The sequence below is a fragment of the Condylura cristata genome, unplaced genomic scaffold (genome assembly GCF_000260355.1).
Source record: "Condylura cristata isolate star-nosed mole 26May11 unplaced genomic scaffold, ConCri1.0 scaffold00022, whole genome shotgun sequence".
NCBI classification, from domain to species: Eukaryota; Metazoa; Chordata; class Mammalia; order Eulipotyphla; family Talpidae; genus Condylura; species Condylura cristata.
This window is the reverse complement of record NW_004567123.1, coordinates 3,540,084-3,558,666: the sequence shown is the minus strand read 5'-3', so window position 1 is coordinate 3,558,666 and position 18,583 is coordinate 3,540,084. Positions and strand designations below refer to the sequence as shown.

At 35.7% G+C, this 18,583-nt stretch overlaps 2 protein-coding genes across 3 annotated transcripts in view; one reads left to right on the top strand and one right to left on the bottom strand.

Annotated features, from left to right (window-relative positions):
* The window catches only part of XRN2 (5'-3' exoribonuclease 2), an 83,693-nt gene extending 71,422 nt beyond the window's left edge, over positions 1 to 12,271 (top strand). The window contains exons 27-29 of one of the 2 annotated variants that reach the window (XM_012728346.1): positions 3,827 to 3,890; positions 9,380 to 9,518; positions 11,727 to 12,271. In XM_012728346.1, coding sequence (XP_012583800.1) covers positions 3,827 to 3,890; positions 9,380 to 9,518; positions 11,727 to 11,792 — 269 coding nt within the window. In that variant the 3' untranslated portion in view covers positions 11,793 to 12,271. The remainder of the gene's footprint in view (positions 1 to 3,826; positions 3,891 to 9,379; positions 9,519 to 11,726) is intronic. The other variant, XM_004687137.2, reaches the window with a different exon arrangement.
* Positions 12,272 to 13,935: 1,664 nt separating this feature from the next.
* NKX2-4 (NK2 homeobox 4) overlaps positions 13,936 to 18,583 on the bottom strand; it is an 82,989-nt gene continuing 78,341 nt past the window's right edge. The window contains exons 4-5 of the mRNA XM_012728089.1: positions 14,225 to 14,512; positions 13,936 to 14,103 (exon numbers count right to left, since the gene is read on the bottom strand). Coding sequence (XP_012583543.1) covers positions 13,936 to 14,103; positions 14,225 to 14,512 — 456 coding nt within the window. The remainder of the gene's footprint in view (positions 14,104 to 14,224; positions 14,513 to 18,583) is intronic.

The window sequence follows — 18,583 nt, the reverse complement described above, 5'->3', positions numbered from 1 at the left end:
AATGATAATAAGTTTGTTTTACCTTCTACTTCATTTTTACCAGCCAGGAAACATTTCTACCTTATAAATACATACTTAACCTGTCTGTCTAATACCCAGAGCCACAGGAAGAGATTTATTCAAAGGTAGCCTTGGAGTTTTTCATTCATATCTTTTTCATTTGTGAATTGAAAACAAGAGATGTTTAATTGCATGACAAAGCTGTCTTTTAGTGTTAGAAAGTTTGGTTAGTTTTTGAAAGAAAACCATATTTGTATGTGTAGAATTTGCCAAAATAAACTTGTGTTAAAGGGTGAGAAATGGTAAATGCAATGTAATAGAAACTTGAGGCCATTTTTTTTAAGCCTAGAAAATGGCTTATTGGAAGTATTTATGCTTAATGAACTTTACATGCCAGTTCTTAGAAATACTGTTCTCAGTCCAACATGTAGTACATTTAAATTTTTTTTTTTTAAAGATTTATTTATTTGTGCATACAGAACTAGGGTACAGGCCAGAGGCTCAGGGGTGGCGAGAGGTTTCACCAGAGACAGAGTGGAGAGCAGAACAGGCAGATCTACGAAGTACACTGCTGAGGGGAGCAGCGGGCGGGTCAGGAGAGGTCTGCCACGCTATGTGGTCATCTCCAGGGCAGGCGGGAATCGAACTCATGCTGAAGTGGCTTTAGCTTCTCAGTGTAGTGCTTTAACCCGCTGCGCCACCAGGGAGGGCCAGTACATTTAAATTTAATAAATATGTAGCCTTAATGTGATGACTTTTCCTTCATTTGTGTTGTTCCTCAGAGAAAATAGACAAGCTTTTTTTTTTTTAACATCATTCTTCATTTTGTGCATTTTTTTTTTTCATCTCAGTTGTTATCCCCATAGGCATCTCACCACCAGTTCACCTGTATGCCATCGCCAAAGTCCAGTGCACTCTTGCCCACACGTTCTGATCCCATTCTCCCTTTCCACCCCCATAAAATGTCTCTGGTTTGTTTTTGTAGTTGTTCTTTGTTTTCATTTTTACTCTATTACATTTGTTTCTTGTCCACCCTCCCCCGCCCCCACCCCCACCTCCCTTTCACTGCTGCTATGAGTGAAACCATCTGGTATTTTTCTTTTCTTTCTGGATTATTTCACTAAGCATGATCCAGCTCCATCCATGTTGCTGCAAAGGGCATGAGTTTATCTTTTTTATGATTGCTGAGTAATATTCCATTGTGTATAGATACCACATCTTTTTAATCCAGTCATCTATTTTTGGTCATTTGGGTTGATTCCACATCATGCCTATTGTAAATAGAGCAGCAATAAACATGGGGGTGCAGGTGTCCTTTTGAGTCAGTGTTTTTGTGTCTTTTGTGTAAATACCTAAGAGTGGGATTGCTGGGTCATATGGAAACTCAATTTTTAGCCTTTTTTTTTTTTTTAAAGATTTGTTTATTTATACACACAGAACTGGGGTATAGGCCAGAGGGGTTGGTGAGAGGATTCACCAGAGACAGAGTGGGGAACGGAACAGGCTGACTGATGAAGTACACTGATGAAGGGAGCAGCAGGCAGGTCAGGAGAGGTCTGCTACGCCATGTGGATCACCTCCAGGGCGGAGATTGAACTCATGCTGAAGTGGCTTTATCTTCTTGCTGCTGTGCTTTAACCTGCTGCGCCACCAGGGAGGGCCCTATTTTTAGCCTTTTGAGAACCCTTCAAACAGATTTACATAGTGGTTGTATCAGCTACACAGCTTTTTAAAAGGTATTTATTTTTTCATAAAACAATAGAATGAATACTTCTGCAGACTTAAAGTAGGTATGTCTTTTATTATAATTCACTTTTAAATGATTAAGGATCCTGTATGGAAACTTCCATAATTATCAAGGAGTATGTGTTCCATGATGATACATAAAGAAACATCATGGAACCAGAATGACATGAATTAAACTTAATGGTAAAAATAAACTTGTTTCCAGGTGACCACAATGATTCTGGAACATGTGAGGTACAGAATTAAACAGGAGTTCAAATGAAATCCATTACATGTATTTTTTATATTCACTGAGTAATACTAAAATAATTTTTGTACAGTACCTTAGTAGACCAGTGGGCTTTAAGTTTAATACAGTAATGTTCTTGCAAGGTGGTCTTAGATGTTGATTATACTTTCTAAGTAGATTGTTTTCTCATAAGTAGTAACTCACTGAAAGTTATATAATGTATCTTAAATTTTTCCATAGCAATAAGTCACATAGATGCTGTTTCTATAAGGATTTTTGGGTTTACCCGTACTAATTATGATTTTTCTGATGCTGTATAGTATATAGTAGTGATTTTGAAGTTATTTTGGACCTAAACCTGGGGACTTCATGCCTTACTTTATATGAGTTGTATAATAATTAGCTTTCTGAATTTCTATTCAGGTTTTAAATATCTGTGAGTACCTTGAAAAATCCTCTGCATTGTTCCTCAGTTTGACTGCTACTCTGGTTTGATTTTTAAAGAAATAAAAAAGGAATTTTAATTCAAATTGATCAGAGATTTCACATTTCTCTTAAAGCAAGGTTTTTTGAGAAGTAAGAGTGGTGAAGGTATATCTGCTTCTTTTCAAAATAGGCAGATATATGTAAGATTGCTTGCTGAAAACTGAGGTACTGACCCACGCACCAAGAAGCAGCCAGCCGGCCTCTACAGATGTACACCTTTCTCAGCTGCTCTGCCAAGGGTCATCTGTCTGTTTAGAAAACTTTCTTCAGTCTAGCATTGTCAGCCGTGCTGAGGTGAGAGGAAATCTTGAGCAGAAGTAGCTGTGATTTTGCATTAGAATCATTGTGAGCAGACAGATATTTTACTTGCTCACATTCTTCTTGGGAGTTCTTATAAAGCACAATTCTGCTTTTTCTTAATAAACCCAGATTGTATTGTTTTTTTTTTTTTAGTTCCTAACCAGAGTTAAGCTTTCATTTCTTTTTTCCTTTAAGACAGTAATTTTGAAAAGCATGTTTCTAGTTTGTGTTTCCATGAATATGTGAGTCTGAATACATTATGGTAAGCCTTGTTGTCCTTGGGTCTCAGGAGTCTGGAGGAGGTTACTGTCCTCAGACAGTGAAGTTGTTAGACGACAACTGGAACCAGCTGTTTTAATTAGGTCACATGCAGAGGGTGACTGATAGGACTTGGAGGCTGGAAACTGGAGAGGTGGTTGGTTGATACTGACCTGACTGAGCTGCTATGGAATGTCCCGTTTACTTAGAGGAACAACAGCAATTTGATTGTTTTTTTGTAGTCTGTGTTACTAGTTCAGCTTTGTTTTAGGGAACGGCATTTCACTATCAAAATAATCGAAAAGTTGGTGGTCCCTTTATTACTATGTCTTACTGACTTGTGTTGAAAAAATTGTGTGCTCTCCAGCTTTTTGTTACAACAGCTCACTAAGTTAGAATACCGTCCCAGTTTACTTATTCAAGGAAAATTGTTAGGACTTATACTAAAGTTACTATTCATCCAGTTTCTGTTTATGGAAAAAACAGAAATTCTTTCCTTTTGTACAATGCTTAAAATACATACTTAGGTGTCCCATTATCAAAATTAATAAAAGTAAAAAACCTACTGACCATATAGATTTCGTGTCCCATTATCAAAATTAATAAAAGTAAAAAACCTACTGACCATATAGATTTCGTATCTTTTTTTCTTTCAGTATATGCAGATTATGCTAGTTTATTTCCTTTACATTCTATCTTAGGTTTCCCCTCCCCAAGAATTTTTAATTATATAATATGTGGATGGCTGAATTGCTCTTACTTTTTAAAAATCTTCTTTGTTTAACCCTTCCCTGTTTATTTTTCCAGATATGCGGCCCCAGGATTCCTGGCGAGGTCCTCCTCCCCTTTTCCAGCAGCAAAGATTTGACAGGTAATATTAGAACAAACAAAGCTTTTAAGTATTTTCTCATTTTAGCAATTTAGGTTTGGGATTTCCATGCATTGAAACATACTTCCTCCCAAGTTACTCTTGTGCCTGTCCTTTAGGAAAATAAATGTTTAACATATTGAAAAGATGTAAAAGATTACGTTTTCTATACTTTCCTATTTTTCTTACTTCTTGGCCTTTATTTTATTGAGGTTTTTCAGGTGCCATGAAAAATGCGACATGGAGAACTTAAAATTGTATTAGGTTTTGGTCAGGCTAAACAAATTTCTTTTTAGAAGTGTTGTGTGGCTTAATGAGGCATAACTAATGGTGTTCCACTTTTATCATTTCTGTGCTGGCAACACAGCATTAGTACAGACCAACCATTGATTCTTGCTACAAACCTCTTGAAGTCCTAATCAGCTTCTTTGGTACAACTTTTTCAGGGCTGACAAGCCTATTGTAGGGCAGTGTCACTGTAGGTCAGTAGTTATTAGTTGCCACTGAAAACAGTTTCTTTAACTACTTAAGTCTGAACTGAATTAAACGCAGAAGGGACTCAGAAGAGGATTATGGGATCTGCAGTCTAATAAGTACCACAGACTAGGAAGAATGTGACATGGTTTAATAACAAGGGATGTTTGACATGTGTTCTTTCATTGATAACTTGTGTGCTCGTAAGTCAGGTGGTCTCTACATGACAAGACAGCTAGGCATGTTATGAATAATGACATTAACACCCGTTGAATAATTTTTTAAAGGGCAGTTTTAAGATCTATCTTTTTATGCTGGTTTTGCCAGAATTACCCATCACAGTCTTCCTTTGCCTTCCTAATTCTAATCTGGTTTGTTCCCCTTTCCTTTATGATTTTAGCAGTCTGATCTGTTCTGAAGTGAATAAAGCATTGTTATAAACAAGGCTATAAATACTGTTTTCCTCTTATAAAAGCCCTTCCTGTGGAGACTCCAAAATGTCATTATTTTCTTTAAACAGATAAAAGAAATGATGTTATTTGTTTATTATAGTATCAACTACGTAGTGCAAACTGCATTTTAAATATAATACAATTAATAATGTCTTATTTAAAATAAAATGCTTAAAGGCATCATAGGTACTATTTCAGCATCCTCAGAATAGCACCATTTTCAAACATGAAATAAAGGGTACATTTTTTTCTAAATGATATTATCACCTTAGACTGATATCATTAAAAGCTGTCATTCTGCAGTATGTCTATAAAGTTGATTTTTAAGAAAGGCCTTAAAATCAACTCTTGCCTTCCTTGTTGCTTGCTTCCTCCTTATATTGTCACTCACACTGTGTGTTTACAAGGTATCAGCACTATGCTAATAATAATAATAATAAGCTTTTAGAAACATGACTTAATTCATTTCTCTTAGAAACCCTTTGAAGTAAATGTTGTTTTAAATAAACACTTAAAATTATACACTTTTGAAATATATATATTTTTACAGATGAAGTAACTGGCACACAAAAGTTCAGTAGTTTACCTAAGTCTCTCTTACACACCATTCTTCACTAAGGAGCTTTTCACTTGAACAAAGCTAATCTGAATACTTACCTTTGAGTATTATGTTATCGTAAAGCCACAGGGACTTCAAAGTAAAGGATCTACTTTCACTTCCGAGGCACTCTGCATTTTGACAGCTTTCCTTCTCTATATACCTTAAAAGTTTTCTCAAGATCATCACTATTGTCCTAACATCCATTATGTTTTTGTTCTGCTGCCCTAGCCAAGTATTGGTAGTCTCCTGACCGACTTGTATACCCAGCAGATTGGAACAAGTTTTGTAGGGGCATTTTGAATTTAATATGAGTAAGAAACTTAAAATTATGCCTTTAGGCAAAAATTAAATGTGAGCATAATAGAATTTTGTCTTAAATTATCATCACTTTTACCAGTTCACCAATTTATTCATAAAGAAAACAGCTATCCTGAATGCCCCAAGTACAATGCACTTTTCATTTCTGTAGCACTTGTCAGTCTGACCATTCATTCCTTACAAGTCATAGAAAAGAAAGTATAGGCCTCCTTAGTGGTACAGTGGGTTAAAGCACAGCACTATGACTCTATCTGCAGCCATTGCAACATGAGTGCGATCCCTGGCCAGGGAGGTGACCCACATGACATGACAGACTTCTGGCCCATCCCGCTACTCCCCTCAACAGTGTATTCCAGTCACTCTGCCTGTTCTATTTTCCTACTCTGTCTCTGATACATGGGTGTTAAAATTAGTCACAAAAATCCTTTAGAACTCTAACTTGTCATAGTCTAAATTAAAAATACCCAAATTGGTGATCATTATACTCCATATTGCCAGCTTGTTTCTAAAACAGTAATCTAGAAACTTAAAATGCTTTTTTAAAAAATGTTGCAAAGTAGTTTATAATAAACTACTGGGATAAAGTATTGAGATTACCACAAGTTAAAAAGCTCAACTTTGATTAGAAAATATGATATTAAAAACCTACCAGGTGGGCAAAAATATGCAACTGATAAGGGATAATAATCAAGATATATAAAAATTTACACAATTCAAAGAAAAACTATCCAGCTAGTAAATGGGCAGTAGATGTGAACAGAAAGTTCACTAAAAAAGGATATGAAAGAATAATAGATAAATGTTCATCATTGCTTCCAGTAAGAAAGAAGCAGACTAAGTCACAATGGGATACCTGTGAGAATGGTGCATATTAAAAAAAACCCAACAACAAGTGCTGGAGAGGTTGTGGAGAAACCTCTTATAATGTTATTGATGTAAATGTAAACTGGTGTAGCTGTTGGGGAAATCTTGCGTGATAACACTACACCAGCATTGCCCTTTTGGTGTAGCCATTTTGAAAGATGGTCTGGATTTATCTTTAAAAACTTAGTATAGAAATTGCCTATGACTCTTGAGCATCTATCCAAAGATCATAAAACTATCAGTGCAAAAAATATATGTTCTGCAATGCTGGTGGCAATAGCTAATCAGTAAGCAGTTAGATCAGGATGATGTGGTCTGTGCACTGTATGGGGTACTAATCTGCCATAAGGAGAGATGAAATGCAGCCATTTTCAGCAAAATGTAAATTATGTAAAGTAAAGCAAGTTAGAAAGACAAAATACTGGACATTTACATAGAGGATGATGTTTTAAAATACTTAGAAAAGCTAATGTATATTACACTATTGAGCACTCTAAAATTAAGAGGGAGAAAGGACAGGGTGATATCTGACAAGGGGTGGGGAAAAAACTGGAAGACTGATCAAGAAAAAATATGCATTATTACCACTTATGATGTCAAATGTAGTAAGTTGCCTCAGTAGCTACTAATTTTAAAAAGTTATAATGTGGGCACTATAAAGCTAGATGCAGCCACTGCAGCATGAGTTCAACCCCAGACCAGAGAGGTGACCCACATGATGCAGCAGACCTTTCTTATCTCGCCTCATGCTCCCCACAGCCATGTATTTCAGTCATTATGCCTGTTCTGCTCCCCACTCTGTCTGGCAGGTCCTCTCACCACCACCCCCACCTCTGGCCTGTACCCCAGTTCTTGTATGCATAAAATAAATAAAAATAAAAAGTTAGAATGTGTCAACCATAGCAGTTTTATCACATCTTAAAATAGTGTTTTCCAAGGTGAATTCCATGTTACAGTTATTAGTAAATTAATATAAATAGTATAGAAATATGCTAAGCTTATGGGAAATAAAGTCCTTATACTGATAATGAGCAGTACATGTTTGTTCTCTGTTAAATTTTTATTAAATATCTTTATCATAGAAATTATTTTTGTCAAATACATTTTAAGTAATCATTTCAAACGAAAAGGAAGACTTTTTAATTGTGCCTTTGTTTCTAAACTTACTTATACAATGTAAAATATTTAAAGTTGCATTTATATATTACCTTACCAGTAGATTTTCCTGAAACTCAGTTGAGTCTTATCACTCTAAAACTGAAGAGGAAAATTGATCATAATTAATGCAATGTGTGACTTGCATTTTTGTTTGGTAACATAACAGTAGAGCCCAAAAGAGACTGACCCTTCTTGTCTCTGAGCAAAAAAGTTGTTCTCACTAAACAAATGAAGCATATTTACTAAAAATACATTTGTTCTAATAATAAATTCAAAATATAAGTAAAAACCTGCCTGTATGTAATTTCTTTCTGAGATGTAGACTTATTTTTTGTTTTATTTTGATTCACTTACAGCAAATTATATTACTAGAGCTTCGTTTCACTACTAACTGAAGAGTAGCAGTGACCTTTTTAGAGTTCTTCAGAGTTCTTATCATTGAGCTATCACATAAAAATAATTATCTTTGGTGTTAAAAAAAAAAAAAAGCAAGCTCTGAGTGAAGGGAAGAAATAGTGGAGTAGAGAAGATAGGGCATTAAAACCTGAATAGCAGCAAGATTGCCTTACCCAGTGAGCCAAAAAAGAGAATTTTACACCCAATATTTAGAAAGTGAATGCATAGACTTATTTTAGTTATAACTAGTCAGTGTTCCTCTTAACATTTTTAAAAATCCCAAAGCTTCTGTTAAAATACATTTGAGAATTTTGCTTTACTTTGTTCTTTATAGAGACTACCCCCATAAAACGGAATTTGAGGAAGATGCCTCAAGGGAAAAGTTAGGTTTTAAATGGTGATTGCCTTTAGAAAGTATATTTTTTCTGTATTATTTATGACAGCTTTGCATGTAAGTTATGATTTAATACCTCATACCTGTTGCTTTGTATATGTGAAGTTAAAATGGGCACTTGAAGACAATTAAAACATTTCTTTTGACTAGTAATCTGGGCCAGCAACTGGGTTATAATAGCTGTTGAATCTGTGTTCCCATGTAAACTGTACACCAAATGCCAGTCAGCCCATGCCAATTAGTGCTCATGTTGCTAGGTCACCGTGGTCAATTGAAAGCTGCATCAATAGAACTTGAAAAGGTTTCCTCCCAATCAGACCTCCTGACATATTGAGCAGAATAATAGATGGGAAAAAACAGCCAAGTCCCCTACCCTAGATTCAGAATACTCAGCAGTAAGAATTCATTTGCAACCTGCAATTAACTGGAAAGAATGGACTCCAAGAACGAGTCTGGACATTTTTTTTAAATAAAGCCTCATTCTACTGTCTTATGCATGTTTACTCTTCAAATAGCACCTTAAATATAGCCAACTTACTCATCTTAAGTCCAAATCTTTAAGTGCCTAAAGAGGAAATCCCACAACTGAAAATAAAATATTTTTCTTGTTAGACCTTTCTCATCAATGAGCATTTTAACAAATGCTCATAGTTCATGAAGCAGTTAGACTATACTGAATATGAAATGCATAAAGATGACTCTGATATTATATATACCCCTTAGGACAAATCCAAGCAAATTGGATTGTCCTAAAACTTGGAGTTGAAACCTGCCAGTTCTAGACTTCTGACTATATAACAGGCTTGACTTCTAATGGAAACATACTTTTCCACAGAGGCATTGGAGCTGAACCTCTGCTGCCTTGGAACCGGATGCTCCAAAGTCAAAATGCAGCCTTCCAGCCAAATCAGTACCAGATGCTAGCCGGGCCCGGCGGGTATCCACCCAGACGCGATGATCGTGGAGGGAGACAGGTGATGGCAGTGTGGGCTGTGGGATGAAAAGCATACTGTTCATTTTGCACTAAGCCATGCCTCCCAGTACTCTGGATAAGATGCTAATACAGTAGTTCAACTGAATTTAAACTGTAAACAGAATACCTACTTTATTAAATACTTTGAGGTTGCTGAAGATTTTCAGCACAAACCCCCGCTTATAGTTATAGCAACCCCCCCCTATAGTTATAGCAATCAGTGGTAGAATAAATATGGTCAGTCACCAAAGCACATTGTTTATATTTTAAGAGGAACTAGATGTCTGATTATAATTTTGTGGGAACTAAATTTACCTATATTCTTATCAATGTCTCCTGTCTTAATTCTTCCTATACTGCTCCTCAAAGAAAGAAATCTCTCCAGAATTTTCCTAAGAAATTTAAACAGTTGTGAATTGAAATGAGTATAATACTTTTCTAGGCAGATTTAGTAAATGTAAAGTTCATTTCCATGTCTCTTACAGTATTAAGTCTTAGTAATGTCTGTTTGACACAGTTTCTTTGTCCCTCAGCCATTTGATACCCTTCACCAATATTCACGTGCTCTTTTATCAAATCCTGCCAAAGAACAGGATGGGAACAGTGATTCAGAGTGTATGGTGTCTATGGAGTTTGGTACCTGTGGGAATGTAAAGTGGTAAAATCGCTTACCTGGTGCTGGCCTACAAGTCTTTCACAGTGCTTCAAATACTAATTTTTAACTTAGGTTCTTATTTTTCAGACAGCTAAGAAAATTTTTTTGACAACTAAGGTTTTTCTTTTTTACACTTTTTTTTTTTGACATAGGCCTTACAAGTCTCTGTTCACTTTATAAGAAAATAGTCAATTTTTTGAGAGAATAATGGTAACTGTTCTTTAGAATAAGTTCATGGAATTTTGTTTTGAATACTATTAGCCCAAGACACTAAAATTCTTATCAGTAGATTGACTGTTTATGCTACTAGAGTCAAGATAATACTAGTCATTCTAAATAATATTACTTATTGAAATGAAGACATACTTATAACTAGAGGAAACCTAGGAGAATGTTTGTGTAGGCCAATCACCTTATTTTCCAAGTTAGAAAGTAAGACCCTAAAACACATGCAACAAGCTGAGAGCTTGTGTCCTTGTACTTGTGACCACAGTTTTCCTGTTTTTCCTATAAAAGAAATCTTCCCCTTAAAAGAACTGTGCTGTTATAGGAGGTAAAATTCTTACTCACTTAAAAGATAAAAGCCAATTGGTAACTTTACAGTTCTTTCAGGACCTTTTGAAAGTATTTTTCTTTTTTCAGTCTCTCTTCTACTGAGATACTTTTCATAACATTTGACGCACTAAAATTACAGAAATTCATTGTTAAAAACAGTATAATTATGACTTCAATGTATATATAAAGTCTCTATGACTAAAAAAAGCCTTAACCAACATTATAGCCTTGAGAGTCTCTATGTATAACTTATACTGCTGAAATGCTCCGTGTGTGACAACATTGTGAATGTGTTTTCATTTCTGAATACTGGAGGCCTAGAAAAGAAATTGTGATATAAGAGGTGTCACATTTATCATACATTGTACAGAAGTGTTTCTTATACACATTCTAGTATATATTAGAATGTCATTAGTAACTGATTGTTAAAACCACATTTGTTACTTAATGTTCTACTATTATAGATAAATAAAATTCCTATAGTAGATAATTAATTAGGTTGTAACTGAATTAGCAAGAGCTTTTGTTAGTTAAGTAGAGTGATTTGCCTAGTGTAAATATATGGTTTTTAAAATCAGTCTTTTATAAAAAAAAATCATTTCTACAATTAGATATGAAAAGATGATGACATGGGTGCCATACTTACTTCAGTGTGGCTTCAGTTACTTTAGGGCATCTTAGAAAAGATTGAAAGCCACAAAAGTGCTTTACACAAAACAATTAAGTTTAGTCATTTGTATGTAGTTGAAGAAATTTTTTTAAGTGCTTATTAAGGTTTGTTTGCTTAATCTTCACTTGATAACATTTGTACTAATGTTCAGCTTTGCAACCTTTGTATGAATCTATGGACCATAAGTTCCTAATTATAGAGACTTTCCGGTGATACCTTTAAAACCTATTCAGCTTCTTTGTGGTGTGTTTTTCCATACATTTATAAAATTAATTTATTTGTACAAGTGTTAATCAAGAAAATAAATTCTTTCTTTTGCTTATTTTCAGGGATATCCCAGAGAAGGAAGGAAATACCCTTTGCCACCACCCTCAGGAAGATACAGTTGGAATTAGGCTTTTGTAAAGCTTTCCCAAATCCTTGCATTGTTTGTTCTACAATTTTATGCTATTTGTGGAAAGATTTTTTTTCTCAAGTAGTAGTTTTTAATAAAACTACAGTACTTTGTGTATTTCTTTGAATTGTGTATATTTTTACTGATCTGATCTCACTGTTTTATGTTGCTTTCCAAAGATGTGTGTTGCATAATACAGTGGATCTGAATTTATTATTGCTGTAAAACACATTTGATGGAATAGGAAAACTGGTATTTCATTATGGTTAAAAATCATACCAGCTGTGGATTTCAAAACACAGTGTATTCTAGATCATCTAAGATCCATGCTGATTTTTAATGCACAAGAATTAGGTATGAACTCTGGAGCTGGAACACTGAGCCAGCAAGAGTATATATTGTTCAGTATTTCTTTGAAAACATTTCATTAATGTACTTGTCTTATGGAAATTTCTGAACTTTAGTAAAAAAAAAAAAAAACACTTTTGTCTCTTGTGTTCTTACTCTCTTACATTATTTATTTAAGCTTTGAAAATCTTGTCAACTATGTTGGTTTTTTAAATCAGTCTTTAAAAAAATCCAATTCATTTCTACAATTAGATATGAAAAGAAAGCCAATGAAGTAGATTTTAAGAGGCTCTGATTAGCAAGACAACCAACTCTTGGTAGAATGTCTGTCAGCTGTTTTGACTAACTTACAAAAAGTGTGAGAAAGAATTTATTTACATTTTACCGCTTTCATGTTGACTTATGTTCCAGTTTTAGTATGTATTTTAAATCTAGGAAAAGTGGAAAAGTTAGGTCCATGCTCCTTATCATACTTTTTGCATTATTTTGTAACATTTCAATTTGTACTTTTTTTTTCTTGATAAGAGTAGTGCACTATAATTCCTTAAATTTATGCTTGAAAGTCACACACAACAGCAGTTCCATATGCATTTTCATTTGATTGCCACAACAAATTTAAATACACGGACTTGCATTGTTTTCCTCCTTTCATTGTAGCCTGAGATTATAAAATAAGGGTTTTCTTTGACCTTCTGATTTAGGAAATCTTTTATTAATATTCTACTACTACATTTGTTAGTCAGTAGGAGGGAAAGCTTATCTTAACCTTCAACAAGAATGTATTTTGAAGCTATGGAGTTACTGCTGGTGATGTGTGAATACAATGTATCCTTTATTGTTGAGACTGTCATTCTAGTAGGAATTAACAGCACCTACATATTTTAGCTTTACATACATTGTAGTGATAAATGCCTTATGTTAAATTTATCTCCTGACTATTAAAAATGTAAAGCCATATAAATCAAGTATACTTTCCAAAAGAATATAGTATAAATGTCTTTAACTGTGTGTAGCATCGCAAGTACCCAAAACCCACACTTCTCCAGAACCTTTATTTTTAGATCTTCGGTTTTAAGCTGTCATAAGTTTTTGCCAGTGGACATTAATATATACCTTCTGGGCTCAGAAAGGGAGGGGGGAAGAAAGACAGGAGCTATAAAGAATGTAAGGGGGGAGGCATGAAAATTTAAAGTATTTCTGATTTGCCTTTTTCACAATTACATGTAGCTGTTAAAAACATTACATTTGAAGGTGAATTTTCAACGTTTTTGAAGACTAATAGGCCAAAGCCTGATGGAAAAATTCTGAGGTCTAGATTTCCTCTAACAGGTGGGCAGATACGACCCTGAATGAGGTTGTCAGCTAACTGATTACATTGCTTCCTGACCTGAACTAATTTTCTACTCTTCTTTCTCTCCCTAATTATTTCTCCATCTTTTTCTTACTTGTCCTCAACTTTGAATTTTACTTTTCCAGAAAAAAATGTCATTATAAACAAACTCTAGAACTAAGTAAAAATACTTAAAACAATAAACATTCTTTCCACATTCTGATGTAAAAGTGAAGTCATCGAGCCAATTTAAAATAACTAATTTCTATTATATCATAGTAGGACATAGTTTTTCAATTTCTTTGAGATTCTTTAAAATCACAGAACCTGTAAACATTCTGACTATTGTGGCACTAAGGGCCCTTAACGAGCAGTTGTCGCTTTAAAGAACAAGTTGCTTAATGCACATTAAAGTACAAAGCCATGTACAAAGTATGAGATTGCAGTTTAGCGCTGTAAAGGCAAATTAGATGAATGACCGATAGATTAATCTCGTATGATCGGACGTCGGGGGCAGCCCGGAGTAGGACTGAAGGTCCTTGGTGCGCAGGGGAGCTCGGGTGCACCTCTGCTGAGTTTTCCACCCCTGCGCTCTTCGATTTCGCACGGTGCTGATGGTGGCGGCGTTTGAGGACTACGGGGCCAACCCATAACTGGTCTTATGAGGGCAAAGTCCTACGTCTGTGGACCTACTGCTTTCCCCACGGGGTCAGGAAGCGCTGGCATCTCTGGCAGGTGGGGCATTTGCCCGGCACCCTGGATCCCACTCGCAGTTTTCTCCAATCCAGCAAGTCCCGCGCCTTGTGTGCGCGCCGCCCAGCTCTCCGCTCCTTCGCGGAGGAGCTTAGGGGAAGGCAGGGGAAGGTGGGCGTGGGAAAGCTCAGACCTCTGATGCTTAAGGGTGTCTTGTGTGTCTCTGCCGCCGCCAGACCCAAATCCGAGCACTCAAGTATCGTCCTAGGTACTCCGGAGGCGCCTTCGCAGTTTCTCAACCCGTTGGTGTTCATTGTCTCAACTGCCCTGCACGAATGCAAACATCGAACCTGTAAGAAAACAATGCAAATGTCCTTCCTTTCAAGGTTTTTAAGTTCTAAGGCCGTGCGCAACCGAATTTAGAAATCTAAATTTTAGCCATTCACCTACTAAAATCAGATTCCCTATTCCCCGCGGCAAGGTTAGCTGTCAATCTCCGTCCGGCCGGGTCCACTCAGCTCGTGGGAAGCCTCTTGCCGCCCACTCCAGCGGGTCACGGAGCGGAGATCCCGCAACACTATCCCTAGCGGTCAATTGCTCTTATTTCTAGCCAAGGGTAAAAAAGCCAACAAACAAAATGCATGTTGTGTTTTGTTTGTTTTCCAATAGCTTATTTAAAGAATGATGGCCAAGAGAGAATACGTTTGATTTTTGTATGTGCACAACATGAGAATAGAGCTCTTCCCTACTGCAAAATAGTTTGCTGCAAGTTAGCCAATTTTAGTGGCAAAACTTTTATTGCAACTCACCGAAACAATTACTGAGTACGAGGTTACATGAAATATTCTAAAAACTGAAATAGAGGGTATTTCATTCAAGTGTAGGTAAAATTTTAACGCAAAACCGAATAAAACCAAAAAGATTCTCCTAGAAGCTTCTACTAACTTCCTTATTAAAAAAAAGTAATAAAGGTTGTCCTGTAATCCGTTATCTCGATGCTTGCTAGGGAGAGCAAATTCCTGCCCAAATGTGGATGCTGTTCGCAACTCATCATGAGTCTCCTCTGAATTTTCTCCAGATGCTCATCAATTCTCACTAGCAGTAAAGGGCTATTTGTTTTATAGTATATATACAGATATAGATATAGATAGATATGTATACACACACATATATCCTAATTCCCTGTCTCATTGGATTTGAGCATGACATGCAGCTGCATTTTTTTTAATGGACTGAAAATAATTAACATACAGGGTTCTTATCCACACTTGTTAATGTTACACAGTGGGCAATAGCATTCCTGCTTTGAACTACATCTGAAATTTATATTGCCACCACAATAGTTTTCTTCTCTGCACAAATTCATACCTGAATGTCCAATCAATGGGCCTTCATGTGATTATGGTTACAAACATTATGAAAGTCTCTTAAATCATAAGTATTCTAAGTATTCCATGCAGTTAACAAAGCAAATCTTTAGTAGGTGCTTGCATTTAGTGAACAGGATTGAGACTCTGGTTTGCTTTAAAATTGAAAGTAAACAATCGGTAGCAGAATGGAGTTTGAACACAGCATTTGTGTTCTAAGCAAAAAAGCCTTAAATACAACTGGGCTATACCCCCACCTTCCATACACAAAACACCCTTCCTGTATCCTTCAACATTGCACACACTTTCACACACCACACTTCAATTTACAACCCAATGCAGATTATAGAAAAGTACCTGCAATCCCTGCTGTTTCCTCTCTGCAACTGTGATTCTGGATTTTGATTTCTGTGCCTCAATTAGAAAAGATAAGTTAGATTGTTGTTAAAACTCAACATTTTGAAAAATGTCATATCTTGCAAACTGCTTTTCCGAAGCTGAGTTTTGTTGTGGCTTCTGTTAAACTTTGAAGGGGCTTTGTTCCTCAGACCCTGCGCCAGTCCTCCCTCTTGGTCTCGAAGACACTTATCCTCCTCTTCAGTTAATGAGTTTCACCTAGTCTGGCCATTTGTGTTTTTATAAAAGATCTGCAAAGCACTAATTGCAAAAGAAGAAAAAAATTTGTTTTGCATTAATCAGAATGTGTAGTTCTATAGTAAAAACATTTTCTATGTTAGGGTTTCAAAAATTAAACTTCATCCTAATTTCAGGATGTACAGACATAAACTACACATTTCTGGGTGTAGAATGTTAAGCCTCTACAGCAATTACTTCTGGCTTGAATTCTTTACTACTTAAAGGAATGTTGAAAGGAATAAAAATAAGCCCACACCAAATACACTTGCAGAAAATATTATATAAAGAAGGCTGCTTGTCATAATGATCTTTTTGATAGAGAGTTCATTTAGACTAAGGCATTTTTGGTTCTGGAAATAAATTATCAAAGAAAAAATTATCAATGAAGATTTATTTTCTTTATATATGTTACATGGAGCCCATAGTCTATAAGCTATTCTTGCTTTTGTTAAATGTGGGATTGTAAAAATATATATATTGGAAATAATCAGATGTATTCTAGAAGTAAAATTTCAGACTTCTGGTACTAGTGTGAAGGTGTGGAATCAATATTAACAAGCATTTTGAAACTGGCATATCAGTAATAGTTATGGTAGCTTTCTTAACATTTTCAAAGTTAATTCTATTAGCATGCAAAAACCCAAAGCAGGAGAATTGTAGCTCTATTATGCCATTTTCACTAATTTAATTGTTCAATTTTTATGTAAATGTTTTTAAACATTGGTTCTCATTTTCCAAACATGTATTCATTTTCCCTTGATAAAGTCTGATCCTGTTGCTTCCAAAATAGTTTATTTCCCCCTCTTTAAGGGACTGGAGCATTTCTGTTTATATATATATATATATATATAACAGTTTAGATATAGTGCAAGTTTAACTTCTAAAACACCTTCTTAGTGATTCCCTTTCCACATCTAGAAAATACCCAAACAATGAAGTGAAATAAACGTTTCAGCTTCAAACTAGTTCTCGGACTTCACATGTGGGGTGTCAGTAACTGGTCTAACCATTTAAAAATCATGTTTGATCCGTGTTCTGTCTTTAATTGTCATTGGTTTTTATAAGTTCACTTCTCCAAGTTTCTTTCAGTGTCTTTACTCCAAGGCCAGTATTCCCTTTTAACGCGTTTTTTGAAATCACGAGTAAACTGAGTTGTACTGTCACATCATGCAAACTAGTGTAAAAAACCAAGCCAAAACAAAGCCTATACAATTTAGTGAAAAAGAAATGACCACTTGACTTTTACCAAGTACTTAAGGTTCTTTTAAGTTATATTTAAATATACATTTGAAACATAGGAAATATAAATTGGCATATTAAAGAGTAAATACATTATTTTGTACAATAAAACACCAATAAAATTGGTGTGCAATCCCTATTAAGTTAGGAATATGATGGAAAAATTATATCTTAATTACTTATTCTTCATGTCCTGGTTCAAGTCAACAAATTGTCTTATTATCTTCCTTCTTGACATGCTGTGAAATAGATTAAGTAACTGATATCAATATTAGCAATTTTGCTGCTTATTCTAGTTTCATCAAGATATTCAAATTCAGTGACTGCCTTAGAAAGAGTAAATAACATGTCTACAGAAGGACAGAATATATTTATTTTATCAGTTGATTTTGGGAGACCGGATTCCATACAAAAAAAGTAGCTTACAACCTTCTTTCTTATGATGAGCTGAATCTTAGGGCAGAAAATCCCCTTTCAGGGTAATATACAACACTTATTTGCAAATAATAATCAAAACATTTAAAAATCGCATTAAATTTAAAAAGCTCTATCACTCCATATAAGCAGTATTTTGATCATGTTTATTCCATTTCTGTATTACCTAAATGGCAATAGTTCCTCTGCAATAATGTTGCTATGTGCATGATCCACCTTGAGCCACAGTTCAATTTAATTTCAATCAAACATTAATGAAATTGCACTTAAGGGGGGCCCTTCGAAAATTAATCTCCCGAGATAAGTTCACTTCAAAAAGAATTCACTGTGAAAGCTGGGGTTGATTTTTAGAGCTACAAACACAGACAAAGTTTTCAACTTTTAAAACTCTTGAGAGCTTTGGTTAGGAACTTGGTGGATGTGGATTCAGCCAGCTTTTCGCATAATTTAAGAAGATCTGGAAGGCGGAGATCGTCATCTCGAAGCCTCCTGGTGGATGTTACATAATTAGGTCCTGAAACTGTCGCTCTCCCCACCCCCAGCAAAGAGGATCTGCCCCCTCTCCACGACCCGTTCGTTTTTTGATCGCTTTGTATACAAGAATCAGCGTCGGTGTGGTTTCCCCAGCCGTTCTCGCAGTTCCTCGAAGACCCATCGGGCCGCAGGCAGGACCCCGCCTCCGGGCGCCCGCGCGGTCACCACGTCCTGCCATAGAGCAGGTTGGCGCCGAGCACGCCACCGCCA